The sequence below is a fragment of the Arvicola amphibius genome, chromosome 5 (genome assembly GCF_903992535.2).
Source record: "Arvicola amphibius chromosome 5, mArvAmp1.2, whole genome shotgun sequence".
NCBI lineage: Eukaryota > Metazoa > Chordata > Mammalia > Rodentia > Cricetidae > Arvicola > Arvicola amphibius.
Genome location: NC_052051.1, coordinates 94,190,930 through 94,217,902, shown reverse-complemented (window position 1 = coordinate 94,217,902; position 26,973 = coordinate 94,190,930). Strand labels below are relative to the sequence as shown.

At 38.5% G+C, this 26,973-nt stretch overlaps 1 protein-coding gene across 4 annotated transcripts in view; it reads left to right on the top strand.

The window, feature by feature from the left end:
- Positions 1 to 26,973, top strand: part of Taf4b (TATA-box binding protein associated factor 4b) — a 194,950-nt gene that overhangs the window by 5,637 nt on the left and 162,340 nt on the right. For 2 of the 4 annotated variants that reach the window (XM_038331300.1, XM_038331299.1), the window contains exons 2-7: positions 6,048 to 6,193; positions 8,573 to 8,680; positions 15,021 to 15,161; positions 15,251 to 15,373; positions 17,275 to 17,364; positions 23,840 to 24,439. In XM_038331300.1, the coding sequence (XP_038187228.1) occupies positions 6,048 to 6,193; positions 8,573 to 8,680; positions 15,021 to 15,161; positions 15,251 to 15,373; positions 17,275 to 17,364; positions 23,840 to 24,439 (1,208 nt within the window). The remainder of the gene's footprint in view (positions 1 to 6,047; positions 6,194 to 8,572; positions 8,681 to 15,020; positions 15,162 to 15,250; positions 15,374 to 17,274; positions 17,365 to 23,839; positions 24,440 to 26,973) is intronic. The other 2 variants (XM_038331301.1, XM_038331302.1) reach the window with 2 other exon arrangements.

Here is a 26,973-nt window from a genome sequence, read left to right as displayed (position 1 = left end):
ACTGGTGATCCTCTAACCTCTGCTTTCAGAGTATTAGGATTACAGGTGTATTCCCGCATGTCCAGCAAAAGTTTAAATTTATTTAACTTTTGTAGGGGTGCTTACATGGGAGTTAGAAGGCAGCTTATAGGAGTCAGTTCTCTTCTACCATGTGAATTCCAGGTCTTTAATTCATGTTCTCAGGCTTTGTAGCAAGCTCATTTACCTACTAAGCCGTCTCAGTAGCCAAAAAGCTTTATTTTTAATGGCAACATAATTTATTATTTAATAATTCCCTTATTTCCTGTTTAGGTTTTTATTTTAATTTAATATTAATTTTTTTGTTTGTTTTTCAAAACAGGGTTTTTCTAACAGAGCCCTGGCTGTCCTGGAACTCGCTCTGTAGACCAGACTGGCCTCAAACTCACAAGAGATCCTCTTGCCTCTGTCTCGCAAGTGCTAGGATTAAAGGCGTATACCACTATGCCTGGCTAGTTGCTTATTATTTTTTTATGTACTGAAGTAGATGTTTTTGTATTTAGCTTATGTTATGCATTATGATTTTTTTGTGGGGTTAGATAACATGGCCAATAGCATCTTTTGTTATGTACTGATAATTGCAGTATAAGCTGGGATATGAGCTCAATATAGTCGTAGGAATATAGCAGTAAGTAAGGCAAACATTTCTTTCTGGGAAATCCAAGATTTTTGATTTTCTTAGTTTTGATAGATTACTTTGGGCTTAATTTTTCTCTAACATTTATTTTTGAAAAATAATGCATCCATAAAACTAGCTACAGATATGGAAAATAATAGTCTCTTGGAGTCTTACATGTCTGATTTTAAAGATGAAATTTAATAAAGAGAAATAAACCCTGCTTTGGCAAATAAATCTGTTTTGACCAGTGAAGAGTAGTTAAAACCTAGTGATTTACTTCTTCTTCTTCTTTTTTTTTTTTTTTAGAAAATTTAGGAAATGAGAAAAGGACAATTAAGTGATTTTAGACTGTATAGGAAATTATCACTTGAAAAATTAGAGGAATTTGGCGCATGGTTCCTAGAGAAGAATACAGTTTAGATATACACATATTTGCAGGACTAAGTGTGAAAATATAACTGAGCTAATGTTTATATGGTTGTGAAAATAACCCTTGAGTCTTATGGATGCTAAAGGAGACACATTTTGTTTGGAAGGACTTTGTGCTCCTAGTCTGCTTTTGAAAGAGTTATGGTTGTGTATCTCATTTTTCCTAACTCTGGGTTATTTGAGGAAAAGATTAGAAGGTCACAGTAAGGTCATTTGTAGCAGTTGAGTTAGAAGTTTTCTGGATCTTGATTTTTAGAGCTCTGCTATTCTTTCAGGGCAATGTTCACAAATGCCAAGGACATGGAAAAATCAAAGAGCTTCCACCAAAATCGGACTTTGCTGTTTGAAACCGAACAGCTCACAGAGTAAAAAAATAGACCATTAGATTATGTGAGGGAGAGACTGGATACTAGTTCACTTTAAAATCTCGTTATTTATAAAATCTGGTTTCCAGATCTGATTTCTTTTTCTTTAGAAAATAGGATATCTTTTATTCATCGACAGTTTGTTACGTTGTAAACAGTGTGTCTTCATCATATCCACTCCAGTCCTCTTCCATTCCCCCAGGTATCCACAAAGTGCCCACCTCTCCGTTAGTATCCTCATTTTTTTTTAAAGCAACCACAGTTGAGTTAATGCTAACTGTTGGAATGGGGACTTGATCCTGAGTAGTTCTAGTGCAGGTGCATTCGTGCCCAACTTCTGACCTAACATTCTATTCAGTCCCTCTTTCTTGGTGTTCTCTGAGCCTTGGCAGAGGCTGAGGTTGATACAGATAACGCATTTAGGGCTGATCACTCAGTAGTCACTTATTCTCAGCTCTTAAATCAGCTATGAGTCTGCATTAACTGCTGACCACTGCAGAGAGAAGCTGTTCTGGCCAAGGTTGAAGGCAGCACTAATCTGTGTGTGTAAACAAATGCTTAGAAGGCAGTTTGACAATTTGTCAATTTAGCAGGACAGCAGTATTTGGACACCTTACCTTAGAGCCTATGGCCTCCAAAGCTGTGGGTTTGACCAGGTTTACAATTCCAGCTATGAATTCCTTCCTGTGGAACTCTCCTTAAATCCAATCCCAAAGTAGTTGGTTACCTTCAGCTGTCATATCACTATTGCAGGGGTGGCACATCTTGTCTCATGAGTGACTTGCTCTACTACCATTAATACTACTTCTCCCACATGGCCTGCTATAGTACCTCATGAAAGTTAGTCAGGGAAGATGTTTTTGGGTCAGTGCTAGTGTGGTTTCTCTATGTCCTGGAACAAAAGTGTATCTTCAGCAGTAGGGTCTTGCTTCTTGTTCTTGTGAACTACCAAGAAGAGTGGCAGTTAACTGTTGTTTTAAGGGCCTCTGGGGCCTCTCTAACTAATAACTTCTTAGGGAGTTATCTCATACTGTTGTTGGATTTTCTTTTACTCTAGCCCCACGTTGGAATGCCAGAATGTTGTTTTGTACTCTTTTTGCTCTTTTGGCTTTTTTGGGGGGCCCACCACCCAGTGCCCAAATAAATCTCTCATGGAGACAGAGGCTTATTATTACCTATAAATGCCTGTCCTTAGCTTGGCTTCTTTCTGACCAGCTTTTCTAAACTTAAATTGTCCTGACTACCTTTGCCTTGGGCTTTTTCCTTTTAATCTTAGTTTCACTCTTACTCTGTGGGTGGCTAGCCTCTGTTCTCCCCTCTCCTTGTTCTGTTGCTCCTTTCTTACCAGAGCTCTCCTATTTATACTCCTGCCTGCCAGCTCCTTTTTTATGCCTTGCTATTGGCTATTCTGCTTTTTATTAGATCATCGGGTGTTTTAGACAGGCAAAGATTCACAGCTTCACAGAGTTAAACAAATGCAGCATAAACAAAAGCAACACATTGCTACATTAAACAACTGTTCCAGAGCATAAACAAATGTAACATACCTTAAAATAATATTCTACAACATCATACCTGGCATTTTAATAACTCATGTCTTCTGGGGGAAGCATTCATTGTCCATTAATGCAGGATAATTGTGTTCAAACTTTCTTTTTCAATTATATTTTAAAATTATATTAGTAGATTTTAAACTTTTGGTAAATAATTTATTATTATTATTATTATTATTATTTTCTTTATTTCTTTTTTTTAAATTTTAAGTTTCTCAAGACAGAGGTTCTCTGTAATAGCCTTGGCTGTCTTGGAACTTGTTCTGTAGACCAGGCTGACCTTGAACTCACAGAAATCCGCCAGCCTCTGCCTCCCAAGATTTGGGATTAAAGGTGTGTACCACTGCCACCGAGTGGATTTTTAATGTTTTTTTTTTTTTTTTTTGAGGCAGGGTTTCTCTGTATCATTGGTAACCCCCCCCCCCCGAATTCTTTATAGACGGGGTGGTCTTGAACTCAGTATCTGTTTACCTCTGCTTCTGGGGTGCTGAGGCCAAAGGTGTATGCCGCCACACCTGGTCTAAATTAGTGAATTTTCATAAGGGTTTTTCATACTACCTTAATTCAGATTAATCCACCCTGTACCTACTCCTCTTCCTTGTCCCGTTTCTTATTGCATAAACCTTTAGTTTTTCCTTTGCTACTTGCATATGATATGTGTTCTACTATCCATTTACTCTTTTTTTCCATCCATCCATCCATCCATCCATCCATCCATCCATCCATCCTGGCTGCAGTTTTCCAATCCTCTTCTCCCAGTCTTTCTCCCACCCCTCCCTTCTATTCTTACCCCTCAATCCACTCCTCCCCTTCTGTTTAGAAAAGGACAGGTCTTCCATGATTATCAACAAAACATGGCATATCAAGTAGTAGTAAGACTAAGCACCTCACTTTGTATTAAGACCGGGTAAGGTGACCCAGTAAGGGGAGTAGGGTCTTAAAAGCCAGGAAATGAGTCAGAGACAGTCCCTGCTCCACTATGAGTCTCACAAGAGGACTAAACTACACAACTGTAACATGTGCAGAGGGCCTAGTCAGTCCCATGCAGGTTCCCTGGTTGTCAGTTCAGTCTTTGTGAGCTCCGGTTAGTTGGTTCTGTGGGCTCCTGTTTTCTTGTGATTTGACGCCCCTAGCTCCTGCATTACTTCCCTTTCTTTGGCTTGACCTCATGTTTCACTGTGGGTCTGTATCTCTTCCCATTAGTTGCAGATGAAGTCTGTGCTATTGGTTTTATGTTCAGGTAGTTGTCTCCTGTGCCAGTGTGTTCAATCCTATTTCCTGTTTCCTCTGTCAGGTTCATGGATTCATGTTGACTTGAGCTTTGCATGGAGCAATAGTTATGGGTCTATTTGTATTCTTCTACATGTGACATCCAGTTATACCAGCACCACTTGTTGAAGATGCTTTCTTTTTCCCATTGTATAATTTTGGCTTCTTTGTCAAAAATCAGGTGTCCATAGGTTTGTGGATTTACGTCTGGGTCTCAATTCGATTCCGTTGGTTGCCTGTCTCTTTTTATGCCAATATCACACTCTCTCTTCACTCTTTAAGCCCTCCTCTTCTCACATGGGCCTTTCTGGCTGCCTGAGCCCTATAGACACTCCACATTTCAATAAACAAATCTAAAACTTCAAAATTAGAGGGTATGCAGTATTTTTGGGGGGTGGGTGGGGTCTGGGGTACCTTGCTTAGTATAATGTTTTTCTAGCTCCATCCCTTTTCCTGCAAATTTCCTTGGTCCATTTGCTAAGAATACCTCTTTCTATCTGACCCTAAGAGAGTATCTGTCTTTTGTGGGTGAGTCTGATTTCTTGGAAGTAGCAAATAGATGATTTTTGTTTTTTGATACAATCTATGAGACTGTGTCTTTTGATTGAGGAAATAAGATTTTTATAAAGAGGCAGGTGAATTTCTGTAGTTTGAGGCCAGCCTGCTCTACGAAGCGAGTTCTAGTCCTACCAGGATTATGCAGTGAGACCTTGTCTTAAAAAGCCAAACCAAGTCAAAACAAGCTAGGTGTGGTGGAACATATATTTAATGGCAGCATGATCTGTATATCAAGTTCCCAGGACTGTCAGAGCTACATAGTCAAACCCTGTGTCAAAACTAAACAAAAAACATCTGTAGGCATGAGGCATTGGTGGCACACGTCTTTAATTCAAGCACTCTTGGCAGAGGCAGGTGGATTTCTATGAGTCTGAGGCCGGCCTGGTCTGTAGAGGGAATTCTAGGACAGCTAAGTCTACACTGAAAAACCCTGTCCTTTATGTGTGTGTGTGTGTGTGTGTGTTTAAAAGTAATTCTTAGTATAAATTTATCTGATTTATTGTTCATTGGTTTGCAGTTGTTTAGGGTTCTACTCTATGATTAGCCCAGAAACAAACAGAATGCTTGTTTCTGTGCTTGGTTGGCTGTGAGATTATAGTGGGGAGAATTAGTGGGGATAATAATAAGGATCCACTGTGAGTGTACAGTTCTGTTTGGTCAGTTTATGTAATACTGTGCTGTTCCCATACCATCTTTTAAAAATGTTTTATGTGTATGATTGTTTTGCTTGCATGTATGTTTGGACCACTTGTGTTCATTGGTCCTCTGGAACTGAACTTAAAGAGAGGGTTGTAGGTTTCCATATGGGCTCTGCAAGATCATCAAGTACTGCTGAGGCCCTGTCCATCTTAATATACTTTTATAATATCAGTACCATCAAGGAAGAGTATTTTGCCTACTTTAGGAGTGTCTTTTTATATTCTCAGATTAAAAATATTTTTGTACAGTTAATTTTTATTTTTTAATAAGACAGGCTCTTACTGTGTACCCTAACCTGGCCCTGAGCCTGTATTCCTTTTGGCTTAGCTTCCTAGTCCTAGAATTATAGGTATGTGCTGCATGCTCAGCTTAGCTTTGAATGAAAACATTTGCCATCTTATGCTAATTAGTGAATATGGAGTTCATTATATTTCGGCATTTATTCTGAGCATTTCCTAGTGTTGGAATGGGAGACAAAAGTATGTGATGCTTGTGTTATCAGCTTTAGAGTCACAGTTGCTTTTCTTTTAATTATAGGGACAGTTTTGATCAAAAGTAACAATGGTCAGTTGATGCTGGTATCTCCTCAGCAAGCTGTAACAGGAGCCAAGACCACAAGTAACATAACTCCAAGGCCAGCAGTACCAGCAAATACTCAAACAGTCAAGATCTGTACCGTGCCGGTAATCTACCTTAATTTTCTTAGTTTCCAGCTACTATCTTCATATAAATGTGGACCTGTTTGCCAGTAAAAATTTGAGATAATTTAAGTGTCAATTTAGTTGATACTTGGTAATTGCTAAAATAATGAAAACTATACCTTTATACTCAGTGATTTTATTGTCCTCAATGGAATTTTTCAAAGGGGCAGTATGCATCTGTTGGAAGAAAACAACTATTCTGAGTCAGGGTTTTAGAATGCGTGTGTATGTGGTTGTGTGCCTGCATGTGTTTTTATATGAATCTGCAGGCCAGACAGATGGCCATTGGATGTCTTCCTCAGTTGCTCTTCGGTGTATTTTTTGAGACAGGTTTCTCATTGAACTTGGAGCTCACAGATGGACTAGACTCTAGGCTAATCAGTAAACTCCCAGAATACTCCTGTCTTTGCTTACCCAGCAATCCTGCCACCTGTTCGTTTTGGTGTTGCTGTTTTGTGTGTGTTGTGTGTGTGTGTGTGTTTACTTTTTACATAGTGCTGAGGTCTGAATTCAGATCTTCATGCTTATGAATAAAGCACTTTACTCTGTTTCACTTTTAATTTGTATTTAGTAAAACTCCTATTTAAAATATTCATTTTCATCCATATATTATAGAAATTACTTCCAAGTAATATAGGAGTCTGCTTTAGTATTTCATTAGTTTTGTCTTGTTTGAAGTGACGTTTTTTAAAAATAAAGATGTTGATCTTTTTATGTATCTGAAATTACTTTGTGTCAGTGAATTTAAAAATATTCTTATGAACATCTGTCTTAGTTAAGGTTTCTATTGTGTGAAGAGACACCATGACCATGACAACTCTTGTAAAGAAAAACATTTAATTGGGGCTGACTTACATATCAGAGGTTTAGACCATTATCATCATGGCGGGATATGGCAGCAGGCAGGCAGACATGTTGCTGGAGAAGGAACTGAGAGTTCTATATTTGGATCTGCAGGCAGCAGGGAGAGAGAGACACACTGGCCAGGTTTGAGCATCTCGAGACCTCAAAGCCTGCCCCAAGTGATACACCTCCTCCAGCCATGCCACATCTCCTTCAACAAGGCCATAATAGTGCCACTCTCTATGGGTCTGAGGGAGGCCATTTTCATTGAAACACAACATTTTTATTTAACTCAGAAATGTTGGTGTTAGGGAGATAGTTTGGTTGGTAAAGTACCTGTAGACCAAGCGTGAGGATTTGAGTTTGGTATCTAATGCTCACTAAACAAACAAATGCCAGGTGCTATATCGTATGCACCTGTTATCATAGCAGGAAAGTCAAGAGGATTCCAGGGCTTCCTGTCTGGCCAGTAGAGCCAGATTCAAGAGCTCTCAATTTAGTGAGATACTCCCTCAAAAATAAAGGTAGAGAATAATTGAGGTAGATATCCTATGCAAAGGTTGACTGCTTTCTTGCCTATCCTCCTCCCTCTTTTCCTTCTTTTAAAAGCTTTATTATTATAATATTTGTGTTTGTGTGTGTGTGTGTGTGTGTGTGTGTGTAATATGCATGTCGTGGCTAAACTTGTACAGGTCAGAGGCCAGAAGTCACTTCTCTCCTACTGGGATGGAACTCAGGTCATCAGACTGGTAACAAGCTCCTTTATCTTTATGCCATCTTGCTGGTCCTACTTGCAGTCTTGATACTAGTTTCTCAATTAGTTATTTTCTCTGTCAATAGTGCATTTTTTTGTAATTTATTTTAACTATGGGTTAATTGATTTTTGTTTATAATTAAATATTAAATTTTATTTGTATAACAAATCAAATTTAAGATTTTATTTTTTATTTTCTTATTGTATATATGTATGTATGAGTGTGGGTGTATACATGCTACAGTGCTTGTGTGGAGCTCAGAGGACAACCTTTAGGATTTAGATTTGTCTTCATCATGGGTTCTAGGAATCATATGCAGATTATAAGGGTTGTATGACAAAAGCTTTTTATCCCCTGAACAGTATTCTTGGCCCAAGTTTAAAATTTTAGTTGGAAAATTAACATTAAAGAAAAAGTTATTTTGTGAATCAGTTGCCTTCTTTAAGAAATGTCAGCTGGCCAATTGACCAGTTATGTCATAGTATAGAATGTTCATACAATACAGTATATAGCAAATATATTTGCTAAAGTCTTTTCATTTTCTTCCCAATAGTGATTGATTTAAAATAATTAATATTGACTGGGTGTGGTAGCATATGCCTTGAAGCAGAGACAGGTAGAGCTCTGTGAGTTCCAGGCCAGCCTGGTTGATGTATTGAGATCTAGGCTAGCCAAGGCTACATACTGAGACACTTTCTCGATAAAACAAAATAAAAAAATGACTAGTATCAATAACTTCGTTATCTTGTTCTTTTTTCCCAAGAATTCTAGCTCACAATTAATGAAGAAAGTAGCAGTGGCTCCTGTTAATAATTTGACACAGATAGGAACTACTGTGGCATCCACTGCCTCCAGTGCTTCCTCAGGACAAGTAAGTGATATGCATGTGTGAGATATTTAAGTGTCTAACTATGTGACGATGAAGGCATATAATATATGATGCTGTTTGTCAGGCTGAACCATTGGAGATGTAGCAATAGAAAAAGTGGTATTTTATTAGACATCCATTTCATAAATACATTCAAGTAATATAAATACATCTAACAATCACATATTACAGATTCCAGAAGGAGATGCTAAAATAGAATATGATGGATAAGTTATTTTTTAGAAATCCTATTTGTGAATATAGGGAGAGTAAGTTTAGCCTAAGTTCATGATTGATAAACTTCCAGCCAACCTAATAGAGATCATGTACCTTGTCGGCATTGGACCACTGCTGGACTTCACTGGACTTTCCCGGGGAAATTACGCAAGGTCTCTTCTTTGCGGCAGAGACCACATTACTGGAACTCATAAGTGAAAGTCATCCAATAGAATTCTAGCAGCCAAGACTGTACAAATCTCTCCTTGCAATGGTTCGTTGACATTTACGTTTTATTTCACTTGTATATATGCTTCTTGTACATGTTACAGACAACTGTCCTGGGATGCTAGAGAACTTCTTTCCTTTGGAAACAAAGAGGTTAAAAGAATAGGTTATGTAGCCTTACTCCTACAGCCTACACTGAATCATATCAGTTCTCTGTTCATTTTATATCACCCTCACTCTTGGCCTACTGCTATGCTGGTCTTGGGATTGCCTACTAGTAGAATCAGATTTTCCTCTTAGGAATCTCTGTGGATCCCTGTGTGGATATGTTCCTGCCCTATCTTGGAATTTTTGTTTTTCTCTACTTGTAACAGAACAGCACAGATTGAGTAATTTATAAGGAATAGAAAGTTGTTTGACTCATGATTCTGGAGTTGGGAAGTCAAAGATCACAGTGTCAGTATCTGGGGAGAGCTTTATCCTATGGCAGAGATATCCTATATCAAGAGAGCATGGAGTTCCAGGAAGAGGAGAGGTAACATAGAGGAGGGGAATGATGGGAACTGAACTTACCTTTTTAGGAGTTTCTCCTAGAGTGAATCTCTACTCCTGTAATAAAACAGCCTTAATCCATTTACAATTTAAAAATACTCATGCCCTGATCACTTCTTAAAGGTCTTGTTTCTTGAGACCAGTATAATGACTATATATATATATATATATATATATATATATATATATATTTTTTTTTTTTTTTTTTTTTTTGGTTTTTCGAGACAGGGTTTCTCTGCAGCTTTTTTAGAGCCTGTCCTGGACCTAGCTCTTGTAGACCAGGCTGGCCTCGAACTCACAGAGATCCGCCTGCCTCTGCCTCCCGAGTGCTTGGATTAAAGGCGTGCGCCACCACCGCCCGGCTAATGACAATATATTTTAACATGAGTTTTGAAAGGGATATTTAAAACATAGGATCCTCTATTATGTGATAGCAACTCTACATCTTTTCAGATGATGGAAGTTAATTACCCCTCTCAAGGTTCAGACTCAACTTTCCATCTGGTCCCTGAAATACACAGGCACTGGAAGTACCAGGTGGCAGCTATAGTGTCTGGTCTCCTAAGGAAAATGTGTCCCTTGTGAGCAGAAATGGAAAGCACAGAGTCTCCCAGTGGTTATTAGGACTGAGTAAGGGTCTATTTATACATCTCCTAAGTTCCTTGATCCATGTATTTGTCCTACCATGAGGGCAAAGTACCATATAGAATGTTTGACTTAGTGATTATCCTGAGTCTTGGAAGATAGAATCCCATCCTTAATAAGTGTACCGACCCAGTTTATCTGTGCTTGCTATAGTCTATTATACTGTTCTGCTATGTTGGTAGCTTCTGAGTAATGCTGTATATGAGCCACTAGTGGGTCCCATGGTCTGGAGAACAGTGTTGTTTCTTCTGTTGTGAAGAAGATGCATTGTCTTTGTGCTTACCTAGATAGAATATTGTACTGATGATGAGTCCTTCTGTTGGTGTTGTAAAATTTATTTAATCATTCTTTTTATATACCTTATTTTCTACTAATTGGGGTCATAAGCACAAGTCTGATTTAAAATAGTGCTTCAAAAAATATTGGCTGGCCATTTTTGAGCACTTAGTGTTCTTTACATTTCCTAGGTATTTTACATATCTTGCCATCCATTAATCACCTCATTTCACCCTTGTTAATTTGAGTATTATATCCATCTATATATGTGATAATAAGTTAGAGAGGCTAAGAAACTGACCTGATTTCTATGTGGAAGAATATGTATTTTAGCCTCAATGTCTTAACTTTGGAAACTATTCTTGAACTAGAGTACTTATTGATTAGGCCCGACTTTAGATTCTCTCTAGAAAGTGTCTTTTTTCTTTTAATAGGTGTCAGTGTTTGTTTAAAATGACTTGGGAAACATGTCTTATTGTTGTTATTATGAAACAAAACCTATTTTGAGGTCTTATGTTCAGTGTTTGTTTAATGGAGATATAATTAGGCCTATTGTTAAGAACATAAATGTCTAAATGATCCAATTTAGAATTAGTATTTTATTTTTCCATTTTGGTTTTTCAAGACTTTTTTTTTCTCATTTTTTTATTAAAGATTTCCATCTCCTCCCCTCCTCCTCCCCCTTCCCTCCCCTCCCTCCCACCGATACCCCCACTCCCTTCCACCCATACCCCCACTCCCTTCCTTCCCTCCCACCCATACCCCCACTCCCTCCCTCTCCAAGACAAAGAGCCATCAGGGTTCCCTTCATTATGTTAAGTCCAAGGTCCTCCCAACTCCTCCTAAGTCCAGGAAGGTGAGCAACCAAGCTGACAAGGCTCATAGTGAGCCTGTCCATGCTGAAGAGTCCAAGCCCATCGCCGTTGTCCTTGGTTTCTCAGTCCTCCTCCACCGTCAGCCACATTCAGAGAGTCTGGTTTGGTCGCCTGTTCATCAGTCCCATTCCAACTGGACTTGGTGGTCTCCCATTAGTTCTGTCCCACTGTCTCAATGGGTGAATGCACCCCTCACGGTCCTGACTTCCTTGCTCATGATCTCCCTCCTTTTTGCTCCTCATCAGGTCCTTAGGAGCTCAGTCCGGTGCTCCAATGTGGGGCTCTGTCATTTTCTCCATCCAACGCCAGGTGAAGGTTCTATGGTGATATGCAAGATATTCATGAGTATGGCAATAGGATCTGGACATTTATGGCTCCCTCTCTCCTCAGCTGCCCAAGGAACTAGCAGGGGGCATCTTCCTGGATACCTGGGAACCCCTCTAGAGTCAAGTCAAGACTTTTTTTTTTTTTATATAACTGCTCTGGAACTTGCTTTGTAGACGTGGCTGTCCTCAAACTCATAGAAATCTGCCTGCCTCTCTGCCTCCTGAGTGCTGGAATTAAAGGCATGTGCCACCACTGCCCGGCTAAATTTAGTATTTCTAATTGAATATGAACAAGCCTCATGTAATTGCTCTTTCAGACAGTTACAGAAAATGACCTTCTTGAAATATAGCATGATCTAGTAAACATTCATAAGTGATTTTCACACAGATCCATTTCATATATCATCCAGCCGTTTTGTCTGCTATCTCCAAAATATATTTAATTAATGCAATTCAGTCTTGCTAATATTGGAAATATTGACTGCTCTAGAATATTTAATTCTAAGACAGAGTTATGATTGAGTTTCAGAAAGTCTATTCAGTACTGAAGTGGAAAAACCAGGGTAAGATATCTCCTATGCCCTTTAAAGATCAGAATAGACATTAATACATATTTGGTAAGGTACGGAAAGAATTATAAAAGACAGCTTTGTGTTGGAGTATGTAATTTTTCCGTCATTGCAACAAATAACTGAGGTAAATCAACTGGAAACGTTCTATTTTGTCTCACAGTTTTGTAGATTTTATCCATCACCTATAGGCCCTGTAGTGGCACAGTACAGATCATGAGTGTGTTTGATGCAGGGCATAGTGTAGTACCAGATTCCCAAGTAATGACATGGAGACTTATTAATTATGAACGCCTGACCTTAGCTTAGGCTTGTTTCTAACTAACTCTTATAACTTAACCCATATTTTAAATATATGTTCTGCCACGTGACTTTTACCTCTCCACATGGCTCTTTATCTTTACTCAGTATGCACATACTCCGACTTGCTCCAAGTCTGCTGGCAAAATCTGCATCTCTTCTTCCCAGAGTGCGTTCTCTCCCTGGAAGTCCTACCTATTCTTTCTTGCCTAGCTATTCGTTGTTTGCTCTTTTTAACAACCAATCAGAAAGTGCCTTAGGCAGAGACATCTTTACAAGTGTACAAAAAGATTATTTCACAACAGGGTAGCTCACTTTATTACAGGAAGTCAAGGACAGGAAGAAGTGACTGCGAATAGCCGCTTCAAGGGCGCATCTCTAATAACTGGGCACTAGGTTCCATTTTCTCAATGTTCTATGGCCACTCAATAGTATCATGGGGCTGGGCCACAAGCTTTAGAGTATGGGCCTTTAGAAGTAATTTAAGAATCAAACCAGAAATTGGTGAAAAAAGAAAATATTGGCAAGGAAGTAAGATTCTATGAATACTTGCTCTGTTCACGGATGACAACACCATTGCGTGAGCTGACATTTCACTGGATACTGTTTGTTTCACACATAGCAGACACTATTGCTCTGAGGAACCACTCCCGCCGTGCCTTGAAGGCATCATAATCACTAGTTAAATTACAAGCCACACTTTTCTAAATGCAGATTATATGCCTAATTATTAATTTTGTAGTCCAGGTTTAACTTAGTGTGTAGCTGAGGTTGACCTTTAACTACCAATTCTCTAATTTTCACCAAGTGATAGGATTTCAGATATGTGAACCACTTTTATCCCTGAAGAGTCTTCCTTATTGTTAAAAACATAAAAGTTTAAGAGTCTTCAGAAGGATTCAGAAGCCGTGTCATAGGATTTGTCTCTGGAAAATGTGGAAGAGTTCAAATTGGGGAAGGAATTCACTTGGAATACTGTATTTATCTTTTTGTTAAATGAAATTGAACTTTTTGGAAAAAATCATCCTTTAAAAAAGTTATTTTAGGTGTATGGATACTTTATCTCCATATATGTATATGTCCTGTGTGCGTTCATGTTGTGGAGGACAGAAGAGAGGGTTGAATCTCTATGTAACTAGAGTAGAATTAGATCCACCTTGAACTCAGGTTCTCTGGAAGAGCAGCAAGTGGTCTTAATCACTGATCCATCTCCCCAACCCCCTAATTTTACCCAGAATTTCATCATTGGCTTTTAGTCATCATTAATCAGTATTTTAAATTTACTTTCCATTTTACCAGACCATTCTGTCTATATGTACCAGTTTATCTGAAAGGAAAACTTGAGTGTCCATTTACCTCTATCTTGACTTTTACAGAAAGAACTTTTCTCGAGAAGAATGCAAGAATCTCAGTTACAATTATGCTGCAAATGTTTAGTATTCTCTGTGCATATTGTTCCTTCTATTATGCTTTTTTTTTGTTGTGTAATCTTTAGTATATTTGTTGCTATATCTCTCTGGTTTTCTAATTTTGTTCTTAGCTTATAATTTTTGTGTTAAACTTTCTGTCCTGTAGGTGGTGCTAGAGTCACACCACCTCATCCTGGTACGTGTAGAAATTAATGAAATTCCTTTCAATGTGGAAATAAAACATCCCTCTCTTGTAATGCTATTATGCTTATTTTTTGGTCCACATGAGATCAGCATAGGTGAGCATATGAAAATTAGTTATAACTCTGTTTTATACTTAAGAAAAAGCAGGGAAGTACATAAAACTATGAAGATTTGCTATTACAAATATATTTTTAGAGAAGTACAAACATGCATATATGTTGTCTTGTGTGATCACCTGTGTATGCATAGTGTTGAATAAAGTTTTCCTTAACTGCTCTCTACTTTATTTTAAACAGTGCTTCTCACTGAACCTGGAACTTGTCATTTGGCCTATAGTGGCTGTCTAGTGAGGATACTCCACCCTAAGATTTGCCCTTCACCACAAAAACACTTGGAATTCTGGAGTGCACCACCATGTCCAGCTTCTATGTGGGCGCTGATATTTGCATTCAGTCATCTTCCCAGATCCATTAATAATAGATTTTTATTAACATTTTAAAGACTTTTGTGTGGCACTGTTTTTCACAGGCCACCCTAGGGATGGGTGTCAAGATTGGGAGCTTAAAGTGACTTGCTGGTGATAGCACCGTAGTAGACCACAGAGGAGTAACGGTGCTGAGAGTGAGGTGCGCGCTGCTCTAGTCCAGATGTCAGATTCATCTGTAGTCTTTTCAGGGTAAAGTGAAGTTTCCACTAAGGGATCATAGCAATACTCATTTAACTTTATGTTGACTTAATTTCAGTCTGTGACTGTACCTCCTGTCAAGCCAGTGAATACTGTAACTATCCTGAAGCCATCAAGTGTGGGAGTATTATCTACCCCCTCAAATGACTCCAGTCTCAAAGCAGAGACCCCAGTAGCTACTCAGATTAGTTTTTCTCCGGTAAGCTTTCAGTTATATCTAGTATATAGGATTTTTTTTCTATGTTCCATTTTCTGTGTGCTCTCATTAGTGATTATTTTCTATTACAGGCAGTGCTAGAAAATGTGAAAAAATGTAAAAACTTCCTTTCAATGCTAATAAAACTCGCTTGTAGTGGATCTCAGTCTCCAGAAATGGGGCAGAATGTGAAGAAGCTGGTGGAACAACTTTTGGTAAGCTAGTATTATAATTTTTGCAAGCATTATGGGATTGCATAGGACATGTTTCAAATGGGAAATGAAAATGTTTTAATGAAATTTGTTTTAAATATACTTGCTAAAACTTTTTACTTCATTAAAGCTTTGTGATTACTACAGCTAGTCAGTCTATATACAAAAGAGTAAATCTTTAATTTTACCATATATTTAAGATGAACATGAATTTTGAATATATGTGATTTTTATGCCAATCTTTTGTATGTATATTTTTGTGAACAGATAGCAAGTTATAAATTCATCAAATACCATTTCTAGTTATAGATTTATTTATCTCAGACCAACAGACTGCAGTTCTCAAAATTTTGGTATAGGATACATTAATATTCTTAAAAATAAGTGACCCCTCAAGGTATTTTTGTTTGGCCCTTAGATTAAAACTATTTATTCAACTAAGAATAACAAAGCCATTGTATATTAGCATATGTAATATTTAAAGAAAAGATGCAGTTTCCAAAATACTGAAGCTGAGTGGGAAATGAGATTGATTTGCATTTTGTAAGTTTGATGCTGCACTTAATAGAAAGCATCTGGATATTCTTCGCTTATTTTATGATGAGTTGTTAGAGAATTTGTTGTCAAAGTAAGGGAATTAATATTTTCTTGCAGAAAAGTCGTTGGAATATTAATTGCAATTATTTTAGTAGCCTTCTATAGATCCATGTGGATATTGTGTAGTCTACGAGGTAATTATTACACTGAATTAATATCTTTACTGATGTGTAATTTTTATATAGCATGCATTGTTTAAAACAAAATGCTGATTTTTAGAATTATGCAGCTCTTTTAAAAGTTTCCATATATTTAATGTATTAAGGTAATTGATTCCTAATTTCACCCAACCTTAACATATGTACATCTGTATATAGCTATAAATCTCTACCTAACTACTTATCTTCTTACATTGTGTGTGTCTGACTGGTGTCTATAAGTGTGTGCATGCAGTACACAGAGGCCAGATGAAGGTGTCAGATATCCTTGTTTATCATTCTCCTTTTTTTATTTGAGTCAGGGTCTCTCATTGAACCTGAAGTTTTTGGTTTTTTGCAAGACTGGCAACTAGGGTGCCCTAGAAATCCTTTCACTGCCCAGCTAACATTGGGGTTACAAGTGCACTGGAGATTATATCTGATTGTTGTGTTGATACTGGAATCCAAAAGCAGGCCTTTTTTCACAGCAAGCTCTTAACCACAAGCCACCTCTCTGTCACATGAGCATTCTTTGTTTTGTTTTTGTTTTTTTGGGACAGGGTTTCTCTGTGTAACATTCCTGGCTGTCTTGGAAGTCGGTTTGTAGACCAGGCTGGCCTTGAACTCATAGAGATCTGCCTGCCTCTGCCTTCCAAGTACTGGGATTAAGGGTGTATGCCAACACCATCAGGGCTTTAAATTTTATGAAGCTATCAAGTTCAGAGAAAGAGTTATTTCCAGAATTGTGATTCTTTCCATTTTGGAATCATCTTCTTCATGAAAAGAATACTGTCTGTCTTCACTGTTTTCTCTGATTGGGCATATCTATTTCTTATTCATTTAGTTCTCTGGTAACATGATATAACAAGCCCTTGTAAATGTGGGCTTTACCACTTATGAAAAACTTGTCTACAATCATGAATTAAGTAGTTTGCGTCTTTGTATTTTTTAAGTTCATTTAAGTTTTAAGAGACTGGCTCGCTGCTGTTATACTGGCTAAAGTGATTCTCTCGTCAACATCCTGAGCAGCTTTCCTCACAGGTTCACCACTGCTCGTAGTTTTTTAAAATATTTGTAGATTTGGGAGGCTGTGGTCAGAATGTAAAATAAATAAGTAAATTAAATAAAAAACATTTGTAGATCGAAACGTATCTTTTTTCCATTTTTTAGGATGCAGAAATTGAAGCAGAAGAATTTACTAGGAAACTATATATTGAACTCAAGTCTGCACCTCAGCCACACCTTGTACCTTTTCTTAAGGTAGGGATGTATTTCTCTGGAAAAATTGTTTGGGTTAATTACTTTAATTTAAAACCTGAATTTTTTAATGTGTCTGGAAATCAGTTAGAAGATACTTAATGATGAGAGGAACTTTAGTACTTTTCGGAAGCACAAGACAACATTCATAGTATTGATTTGAGCAGTTTAGAAAAACAGGCAAACAGTAGCTTTAAAAATTCTCTTGCTTTTAGTTACGGTTGGGGCACTTATATCACATGTACGAAGGTAGAGGACAATTTGAAAGAGTAGGTTTTCTTCTTCCCCATGGAGGTTCATAGTATAAAACTGCGTGCCAGGTTTGGTGGCAAACACAATTCACCCACTGAGCTATCCCACTGGTTCTCCCCCACCCCACAGAATAACTCTTTCTCATGAATGTAACTTGATGAGTTGATACTGTATAATGTTTGTATTGGAGTATATTCAAAGATTTTTGTTTTTAGTTTGTGTGTGTGCTGAAACCAGAGGTTGAGGTTGAGCATCTCCCTAAATTGTTCTCTACCTTATATATTGAGACAGAATCTCTCACAAAACACAGCTCATGGAATTGGCTAGTTTCATTAGCCAGTTTGCTTCAGGAATGCCTTGTCTCTTTGTCCCCAGTGCTGGGTTTCATGGGTGCTGGGGATTCAAACTCAGATTCTTAAGTGCTTTTTGTTTGTTTGTTTGTTTGTTTGTTTGTTTGTGTTTTTGGAGACAGGGTTTCTCTATAGCCTGTCCTGGACCTTGATCTGTAGACCAGGCTGCCTTAAACTTACAGTGATCTACTTCTCTCTGCCTCCCCAGTGCTGAGATTAAAGGCCTGTGGCACCAGCGCCTACTCTCTTAAGTGCTTTTAAATTCTGAGTCTTCTTCCTACTCTCCTTAGATTTTTTGAGACAGGGTTTTAGGTATTTCAGGCTAGCTCCTACTTAACATGTAACTGAGTAGTACCTTGAGTTTCTGATAATTCTGCCTCTACCTTCCAAGGGCTGGGATTATATGTAAGCCAAGGTTCCTGACTCAAGGGGGGCAGGGAGAGGGAGAGAAGGAGAGGGAAAGAAGGAGAGAGGGAGGGGGAGGGGGAGAGAGAAGAGAGAGGAGACAGACGAGAGAGAGAGAGAGAGAGAGAGAGAGAGAGAGAGAGAGAGAGAGAGAGAGAGAGAGAATATATATGAGATCTTGGTGATCCATGTTAAAATAATAAAGCAAACATGGTTTATTAGAGCCAAATTTAATGTGGTTATAATTTAGCTAATTTACTAGTGCCAAATTCAGTGTGATTATAATTTTAATAATTTTTAATGTTGACTTCCCTCTTCTGAGTTATTGAAGTAAATAAAATTTTGATGAAGAAATGTTATCTTTGATAACAAAAGCTTATTTTGGCAGAGTAAAATAAAATTCATTTATATTTCAGAAGCTAAAGAGGAATTAAATTAAAATTATAAAGTCATTGAAGACCCAGAATTGTAGTGAATTAAAAGTTTGAAGTAATAGAATGAGGAGTTGTCTTTTGAGACTGTTAGGGTAATGATCCAGGAGAGATGAAAGACAGTTCACAGGGAAGACTTGTTCTGCTTTGTAAAGAATGAGTGGGAAGAAGATGGGAACACCCCAATTTCATAAGGATATTTAAACACTGGGAACTGTTCCTGAGTAAATGACCAAATTGATTAGGTGGCTGCAAATTATAGGAAGTACCAAAGAAAATGAGAAAATGTCAGTTAGAGACTTGGTCCTTAGGTAAGAAAATTTGAAAGATTAGCACAGTATCTAGTCTTATATTTAAATAAAATGAAGTATTTGGTCCATTTAGAGCCATAGCTAGGATCAGGCATATTTGTCTAGAATGTGAAGTTCTATTTGTAAAATCACCCACGGATGTTGTCTGGATGCCCTCACCTACTACTTAGAGAGGCAGTAGAGTTACTACCTCCAAAGCCCCTTCATTTCTAATGTGTTTTAGTTGTAGGTGCCATTCATAGCAGTGATGGTTTCCTTTGTCCATTAATGTTTTGACCCTGTTTATGTGCTGTGGGGGAGAAGGAGGAAAATTGGTGACTATCTGCTGTGTAACTGATGATGTCAGTCAGCTTTCAGTTGTCATAATGTTGAGGTGATAAACTTTGTAAGAGAAAGGCATATTTTGGTTTATATATTTTTAGTCTCTGATTTGTGATTGTCTATGGTGTTAGCCGTGTGTACACATCACGACAACAGCATGTGATAAAATCAAATTGTTCATCACATGGCTTGGAAATAAAAGTGAAGGAATAAGAGACCAGAGTCCTTACAGCCCCATTAAGTGGCATGCTTCAGTGGCCTTAAGATGAGGTCTCACATTGGGCCCTATCTCTTAAAAGTTTCTGCTAGTACCTTTCCATGGTGCCAGGCTGGGGACCAGTCCTGTAATACACAATCTCTGAGAGACACTGAAGAACTGTCCAAACTATAGCAGATGACATAATGTGCATTGTTTGCATTTGATTGTCATGTGACCTTTTGAGAATAGACATCAGATAGTAATTTCTATTTTAGAGAGAACAAAAACCATTTAAATTGCTGTTCTCCCCCTTGGATTTATTTATTTTTATTTTATGAGTGTTTTGTCTGCATGTAGCTGCACAATGTGGTGTCTTGTGTATCAAGAGGTCAGAAGGTGTTAGATCCCCTGTAACTGGAGTTATGGATGGTTGAGTTGCCATGTGGGTGCTGACAATCAAACCTGGGTTGTCTACAAGAACAGAAAATGCTTCTAACCACTGAGCAATTGATGTAACCCTTTCTATTTTTGCAAAGGTTCATTTTCTTTTTATTTATGTGTATGTGTGTATTTGAGTATATTGTGTGTGTGTGTGTGTGTGTGTGTGTGTGTTCAGAGGTCAGAAGAAGACTTCACATATCCATCCTGGAGCTGGAGTTACAGGTGATTATTAGTTTCCCAGTTGTTGCTGAGAACTGAGGTCCTCTGGAAAAGTAGCAAGAATTCTTAACTTTTGAGTCATCTCTTCAACTTTTTCTTTTTCAAAATGTTTTTATTAGCATAGAATAGTTATATATAGTAATGGGTTTTATTATAATAATTTTAAAACACATAAGTATTTTGGCTATATCTAGCCACCATTATCTTCTCTTGTCCCCTCTCAAGACCTGCGCTTTTCCCCCTCACAACAGAATGTTGAAAGGACAAATTTAGTGCAGACCATTTTCTTAAAATAGTTTTTGTGTTTTGAGAATTTCATAAGTGCATACTCTATATTTTGATCATATTCACCATGTCCCTTTCATTCATAGTTTGATACTATGTTTATTTAGTAGTCCCTATTTCCTATTCCTCCCAACTTTATGTTCATTTTTTTCTTCTTTTATAAAACCCAGCAAGTTCAATTTGTTCTAACCATATGCTCAGGGGTATAGGACATTGTCTGTTTTGAGGCCTATGTACCGGGGCTACACTCAAGAAAAACTGACTTTTCCTCCTCTAGAAACCATCAGTTGTCAATAATTCCCTCGTTAGGTGTGGGGACTTCTCCCCATTTTATGCCTTTGTGCAGGTCTTTTGTGGGTAGCCAGAGCTGCTATGCACTTGTAAGTGAAGTGATCCTGTCATGTCCAGGAGACTCTATTTTAGTGCAGACCTCCTGACCTGATCCTTATTCTTTCTGCTCATTCTCTGAGATGTTCCCTGAGTCGTGAGGGGAAAGGTTGTTATATAGATGTTTCATTTGTGATTGAGTACTTCACATATTTGAGCAGTTTTGAGTTTCTGTACTTACTGCTCCCCAGTGCACAAAGAAACTTTTCTGATGAGATCTGAGCGCTGTCCTAATCTGTAGTTTAGAGATAAAAATTTAGAGAACAGTTTGATATTATGTTATTTAGCAAAATAATAGTAGTAGGATCACCCCTGGGGAATATGAGCTCACCCAAATATTGGTTCCTGTCCAGGTTTACAGTACCAGGCATGTGTATCCCCATAATATCCTTGCCTGTGTTGTATCCATGAGTTTATTTTTGCCAAGCTACTGAAACTCACAGGGTTCTCTAGCTAAGGCTGTTGATGACTTACCCCCAGCAGAACACATAGTACCTTCCAGTACTGTGAAAGCTAGCCAGTAGTGAGGTACCTTCCTGGTCAGTGCCAGCTTGTTTTCTCCATGTTCTATGGCCAAAGCGTGTTGTCCACAGTAGGATCTTACCAAATGGAAATAGCCTGTATTGCTTTAGGGGTCTCTGGAACTACCTTTACTAACAAGTTAAAAGGATGTATCCCACACTTATTACTGGGTTTTTATTACCCCTTCTTCACTCTACCTTCCCTTCCTCTCTACTTTCCCATTTTCCCCACTTTTATGCAAATCTTGTGAAGGCAATCACACCTGGAATCTATGTTCTACATGGACTCCCCTTCCTCTGGTGCTATAACATGATTATCCCACTTCTGTGATAATCCCTGAGACTTGAAGGGGTTGATAGAAACGTCTGTTATAACTGGCCATTCAGAGGCTCCTTATCCTTAGAACTTTGACCGATTATTATCTTTATAGACTGCTGCAAAAAGAAGCTTCACTGATTCAGAGTTAACAGCAGCATTCATATAGGGACACAAACATTATTTCAGAAGCAATTTTGTTGATGTATAGTGCTCACTTAACAAAAGAACAGCAATAACATTACTAGGGCCTATAATCTCAGCCAGAGGATTTTGAACAGGTTTGCAGTAGCAAGGTCTCAGATCTATCTAATCAGAAAGAGTTGATCTTCTCTATGGTGGGGTTGCCACTGTTGCACTAGTGAATATCCTGCCTGGCTTGGTGCATGCAGAATCCACAGCTGAATAAAACTTTTGATGACTTCCCTGGAGCAGCCTCAATGGCACATCTGAGGACTATGGAGGGATACCAGCACAGAGGAGCCTCCAACCCAGTTTCAACCTGGTTTTTTTTTGTTTGTTTGTTTTGTGACCCTCACATATGTCCACTTCAGCAAGGTCTTAAATAGTTAGGTCTTAGCTGGGCCGTGGTGGCACGTGCCTTTAATCCCAGCACTCGGGAGGCAGAGTCAGGCAGATCTCTGTAAGTTCGAGACCAGCCTGGTCTACAAGAGCTAGTTCTAGGACAGGCTCCAAAGCCACAGAGAAACCCCTTCTTGAAAAACCAAAAAAAAAAAAAAAAAAAAAAAAAAAAAAAAAAAAAGCAATCAACAGCAATGGCAATTGCCTATATTGTTTGTGGCCCTTGGGACTCAAACACCTTGAAGCAATAGACCCCTGCCAGCAATGAGATCATTTAATGGTCTCTGACTTTTGCAAACAGCTACCTACCACACAGGGTACCTCCATTCTAACTCATACTGTTTTTCCAATAGCTTACCAAGCATTGGATTTTCCTCCCCTGCACCCATACTTAGTTTTAGTTGACTCTCTTCCCCATTCTGGCTTCTCTCTTTGTTCTCTTCACTCAAACCTTTCTACCCCTAGAATTACCTCCTTTTGTATCATATAGTCTAGTACTTGCCTCTCCCCCATAGAATGTTTTTCTTTTTGTAGTATTGGTAATTGAATCTAAGGTGTTGAACTCTAGTACCCTAGCTAAAGTCACTAGCTTTTGTTTTTCTTCCTTCCTTTCCCTCCCACCCACCCAATTTTCCTCCTTCCCTTCAGTTTTGTTTTGTTTGAGCAGGTTTCTTTCCCTGGCTGTCTACAACTCACTGTGTTGACCAGGCTCACCTTGAACTCGGGTATCTTCCTGAGTGCTGGGATTAAAGGTGTGTGCAGCTGTGTCTGCTTCTTAAGGACCTATGAATCCTCTTTTAAAAAACAAAACAAAACAAAACAAAAAAAACCCACTTTATCTCCTGGCATCGCTGAGAGTGCTTGGGGAATTAAATGCTACATAGAAAGGATAGATTCAGCTTAATCTTTGTCATGATTAGAAATAATTAATTAGATATATACTTATATTATCTCTTTAACTCTTATTAATTTAGGATTTGTTTCCAGTTAGGTTATTCTGGGATCTTCCTTTTACATTTCTAGTTGAAACATTAAATCCTTTTTCACTCTGTTAGTTTTACTTTGATGTAAAGGCTTTACACTGGATGTAAACCAGTGTACATCCAATGTTAAAAGCTATTTAACGAAATGACCTAGGTCCTCTGGGCTATAAATAATCTTACAGATAATAAAGTAATAATCAATAGTCTGCTGATGAAATTAGATGAGTAGAGAGATAAATTTTATCAAGTTGATCATTGACATATCCAAAATAAATTTAATATTTTCACATTTAAAGTAATATTTTCTCACTGAGAAAGCAGTTTGGCCTCTAAATACATGTACTGATAGGAAAACAAAAATACCAGTTTTCTCATCTGAAATACTTGATATACTTAACCGTATGTTGTTAAATATAAATTTTGGTTTACTTTAAGCTTATTTTGTTAACTTTTATCTTTCCTCTACTGTGTCTAGAAGAGTGTGGTTGCCTTAAGACAACTTCTCCCTAACTCCCAGAGCTTCATTGAGAACTGTGTTCAGGAACTCTCTGGTGAGGTGGTCGCTCCCTCCTGTACCACGACAGCAACAACTTCTCCTGTGGTGGCGAGTACTGTTTCCCCAGTCCTTGGCTCTGGAGCAGCAGCGCCCAGAACTCTGTCTGTTCAGACTCTGAATCCGCTTTCTGGACCAGGAGGAGCAAACACTGGGGTTGTGACACTACATCCTGTGGCCCCAGCTGCCGTAACAGGGGGTACAACACCTGCGACTGTGTTGCTGCAGACTTCAAAACCACTTACAACGTCGGTACCAAATCCAGGGACAACAGTCTCCCTTCAGCCTGAGAAGCCAGTTGTGTCTGGGGCAGCAGTTACACTGGCCCTTCCAGCGGTGTCTTTTGGAGAAACTTCGGCTGCACCTCTTTGTCTTCCATCTGTGAAGCCTGCCATCACCTCTGCTGGGGCCAAACCTGAGAAAACTGTCATTGGCCCTCCAGTCCAGATGAGACGTGCACAGCCAGGCCCCCTCCTTCCACAGTCAGCTGGCGGTCCGCAGGCGGTCAGAGTCAAGCAACTAGTGAGTAACAGTTCATTTCTTCCTCAGCTACCTACCCAGTCAGAAGACTGGCAAGACTTTGTATACTTTCCAAATTTGACTAGTTGAGGTTTTCTTTTATCCTTGCTTGGTCAATTTTCCTCTTTATAGCTGCATAGAGAAGTTCACACATAGTGCTTACTGAACACTTGAGAGGTATGTGGAAGTTGTGACTGTGTACTTCAAAATTTTATGTATATTTGTCCCTTCCCTTTCCACTCCCTTCCTTCCGCCTTTCTTCCCTTCTTCTTTTTCAGTGATATTGTGCTAAAATGCCTTAAGCATTCTACACAAACATTCTCCCATTGGGCTATATCACTGACCTTTTTTGTTTGTTTGTTTAACTTATTTCCAAGTTGATTTTAAATTTGTAATCTAGGAAATACATAATTGTGACCACATGTGTGACTGTGTATCTCTTAATGAAAAGGATGGTTTTCAAATTTACATAGCCAAACCTGTTGTCATACATGGGACATTGATATAAAATTTATTAGTTGTCCCAATATTAATCATGTTTAAAAATTGTTTTTAACATTTATTTGCTGTGTGTGTGTGTGTTTTGCTAGCATGCAAAACGTTTGGGACTCTCAGATCCTCTTCCCTCTGATTCCTAAGTGTTGGGATTACATTTTTGTAATAATTTAAGTGCTTAGGCTAGATATTTGATAGAAGTCTCTTTGCTTTATATTATTGCTTCAATATTACATTAAGTTTAAATATTTTTGGAAGCTATTACATAGGTGGTTATTATGATGACATTATTCTAGTGCTGAAGATTGAAGCTAGGGCCTCGTTCATTCTGGGCAGATGTTCTATCATTGAGCTGTAACTGGAGTCTTTTGTAATGTTCCCTCCCTCCCTCCCTCCCTCTCTCCCTCCCTCCCTCTCTCCCTCCCTCCTTCTTTCTCTCTCTTTCACCCTCTCTCCCCCACCTCTGTGTGTGTGTGTGTATCCACAGGTATATAGAAACCAGAGATTGAAATTGGATTTCTTCTGGATTTCTGTCCACTTTATATTTATTTCTGCATATGGGTGTCTGAGTGAATATGTCACACCTGTTTTCTGCTGTCAGAACTGGGAGATGTAATTACATGCAGTTGTGAGCCTCCCAGTGTGGATGCTGGAAATTAAATTGTGTCCTCTGGAAATCTGTCTCTCCATTCCCTTCACAGTCGAATCGTCCTGTTTCTGCCTCCAGTATTGGATTTATAGGCTTGCTCCACTATCCTAGCTTTGTGGGTGCTGGGAGCACTATTCATTAAACTCATCCTTCCACCACCCTTTCTCTTTTTCTTTTAAAACAGGGTCTTAGCTGGACAGTTGTGGCCTTCAACCCCAGCACTTGGGAGGCAGAGTCAGGTGGATCTCAGTGAATTCCAGGACACCAAGACTGTTAGACCAAAAAACCTGGTCTCGAAAAACAAACAAAACAAAAAGTCTCTAGCAGGGCATGCCACATTCCTTTAATTCCAGCACTTGGGGAGCAGTGGCAGGTGGATTTCTGTGAGTTTGAGACCAGCCTGGTCTACAAAGCAAGTTCCAGGACAGCAGAGAAACCCTGTCAAATACAAATACAGAAACCTAAAACCAACCCAGGGTCTCATTGCCCACGCTAACCTTGAACTTGCAACCCACCTGCCAACCTCATATTACCAAGTAACTAGTATCATAGGCCTGTGTTGTTAGGTGTGATTCTTATTTTGCCTTTAATATTTAAAAAATGCTAAGGACTTTAAAGTTGAAAAGTAATTAAAGAATATCATTAGGTCTATTGTAAACCATAATCCTATGTTTCAGTGAGGAAGAAAATGCTTAGGAAATAGAGCTAAAAAGAAGTGAGCAAACATTTCTTTATAGTTTATAGTTAACCACACATAGTTATTTAAAAATGAAAATCTCCACATATCTGGATCATATCTGTGGTCAAGATCTATTCACTATAAAGAAGATGCATATTATAAAGACTGTGCTGTTGAATGCTAATTAATGTCAGGATACTTCCTTTAATAATTTTTTGGTGAACTGTAACTTTTTTAATTAATTCAGGATGTGTCTTTTCAGGCACTGCCTTAAAGTGAATGCAATTCTAGCATCATTAAAACTATACAGACACCTTCCTGGACCTGGGGGGAGTTGGGAGGACCTTGGTCTTAACATAGAGTAGGGAACCCGGATGGCTCCTTGGACTGGGGGGGGGGGGTATGGGTGGAAGGGAGGGGAGGGAAGGGGAAGGAGGAGGGGAGGAGATGGAAATTTTTAAATATTAAAAAATAAACCATAAAAAAGAAAAAAAACTACACAGACACAGTTTGACAAAGGATGAGACAAAGTTTAGTCTTACTTGCATTCATTAAAAATCTGAGAAAGACTAGATCAGTCTCTTATTAGTTATCTTACATCAAGAGGAAAATAGAGCATAATTACCTAATGGGCTCTGGAACAATGGTTTGAGAAGACTTGAGTTTGAGAAAGTAAGATTTCTCGCAAGTCCAATCACATGTCTGTAAATTGCG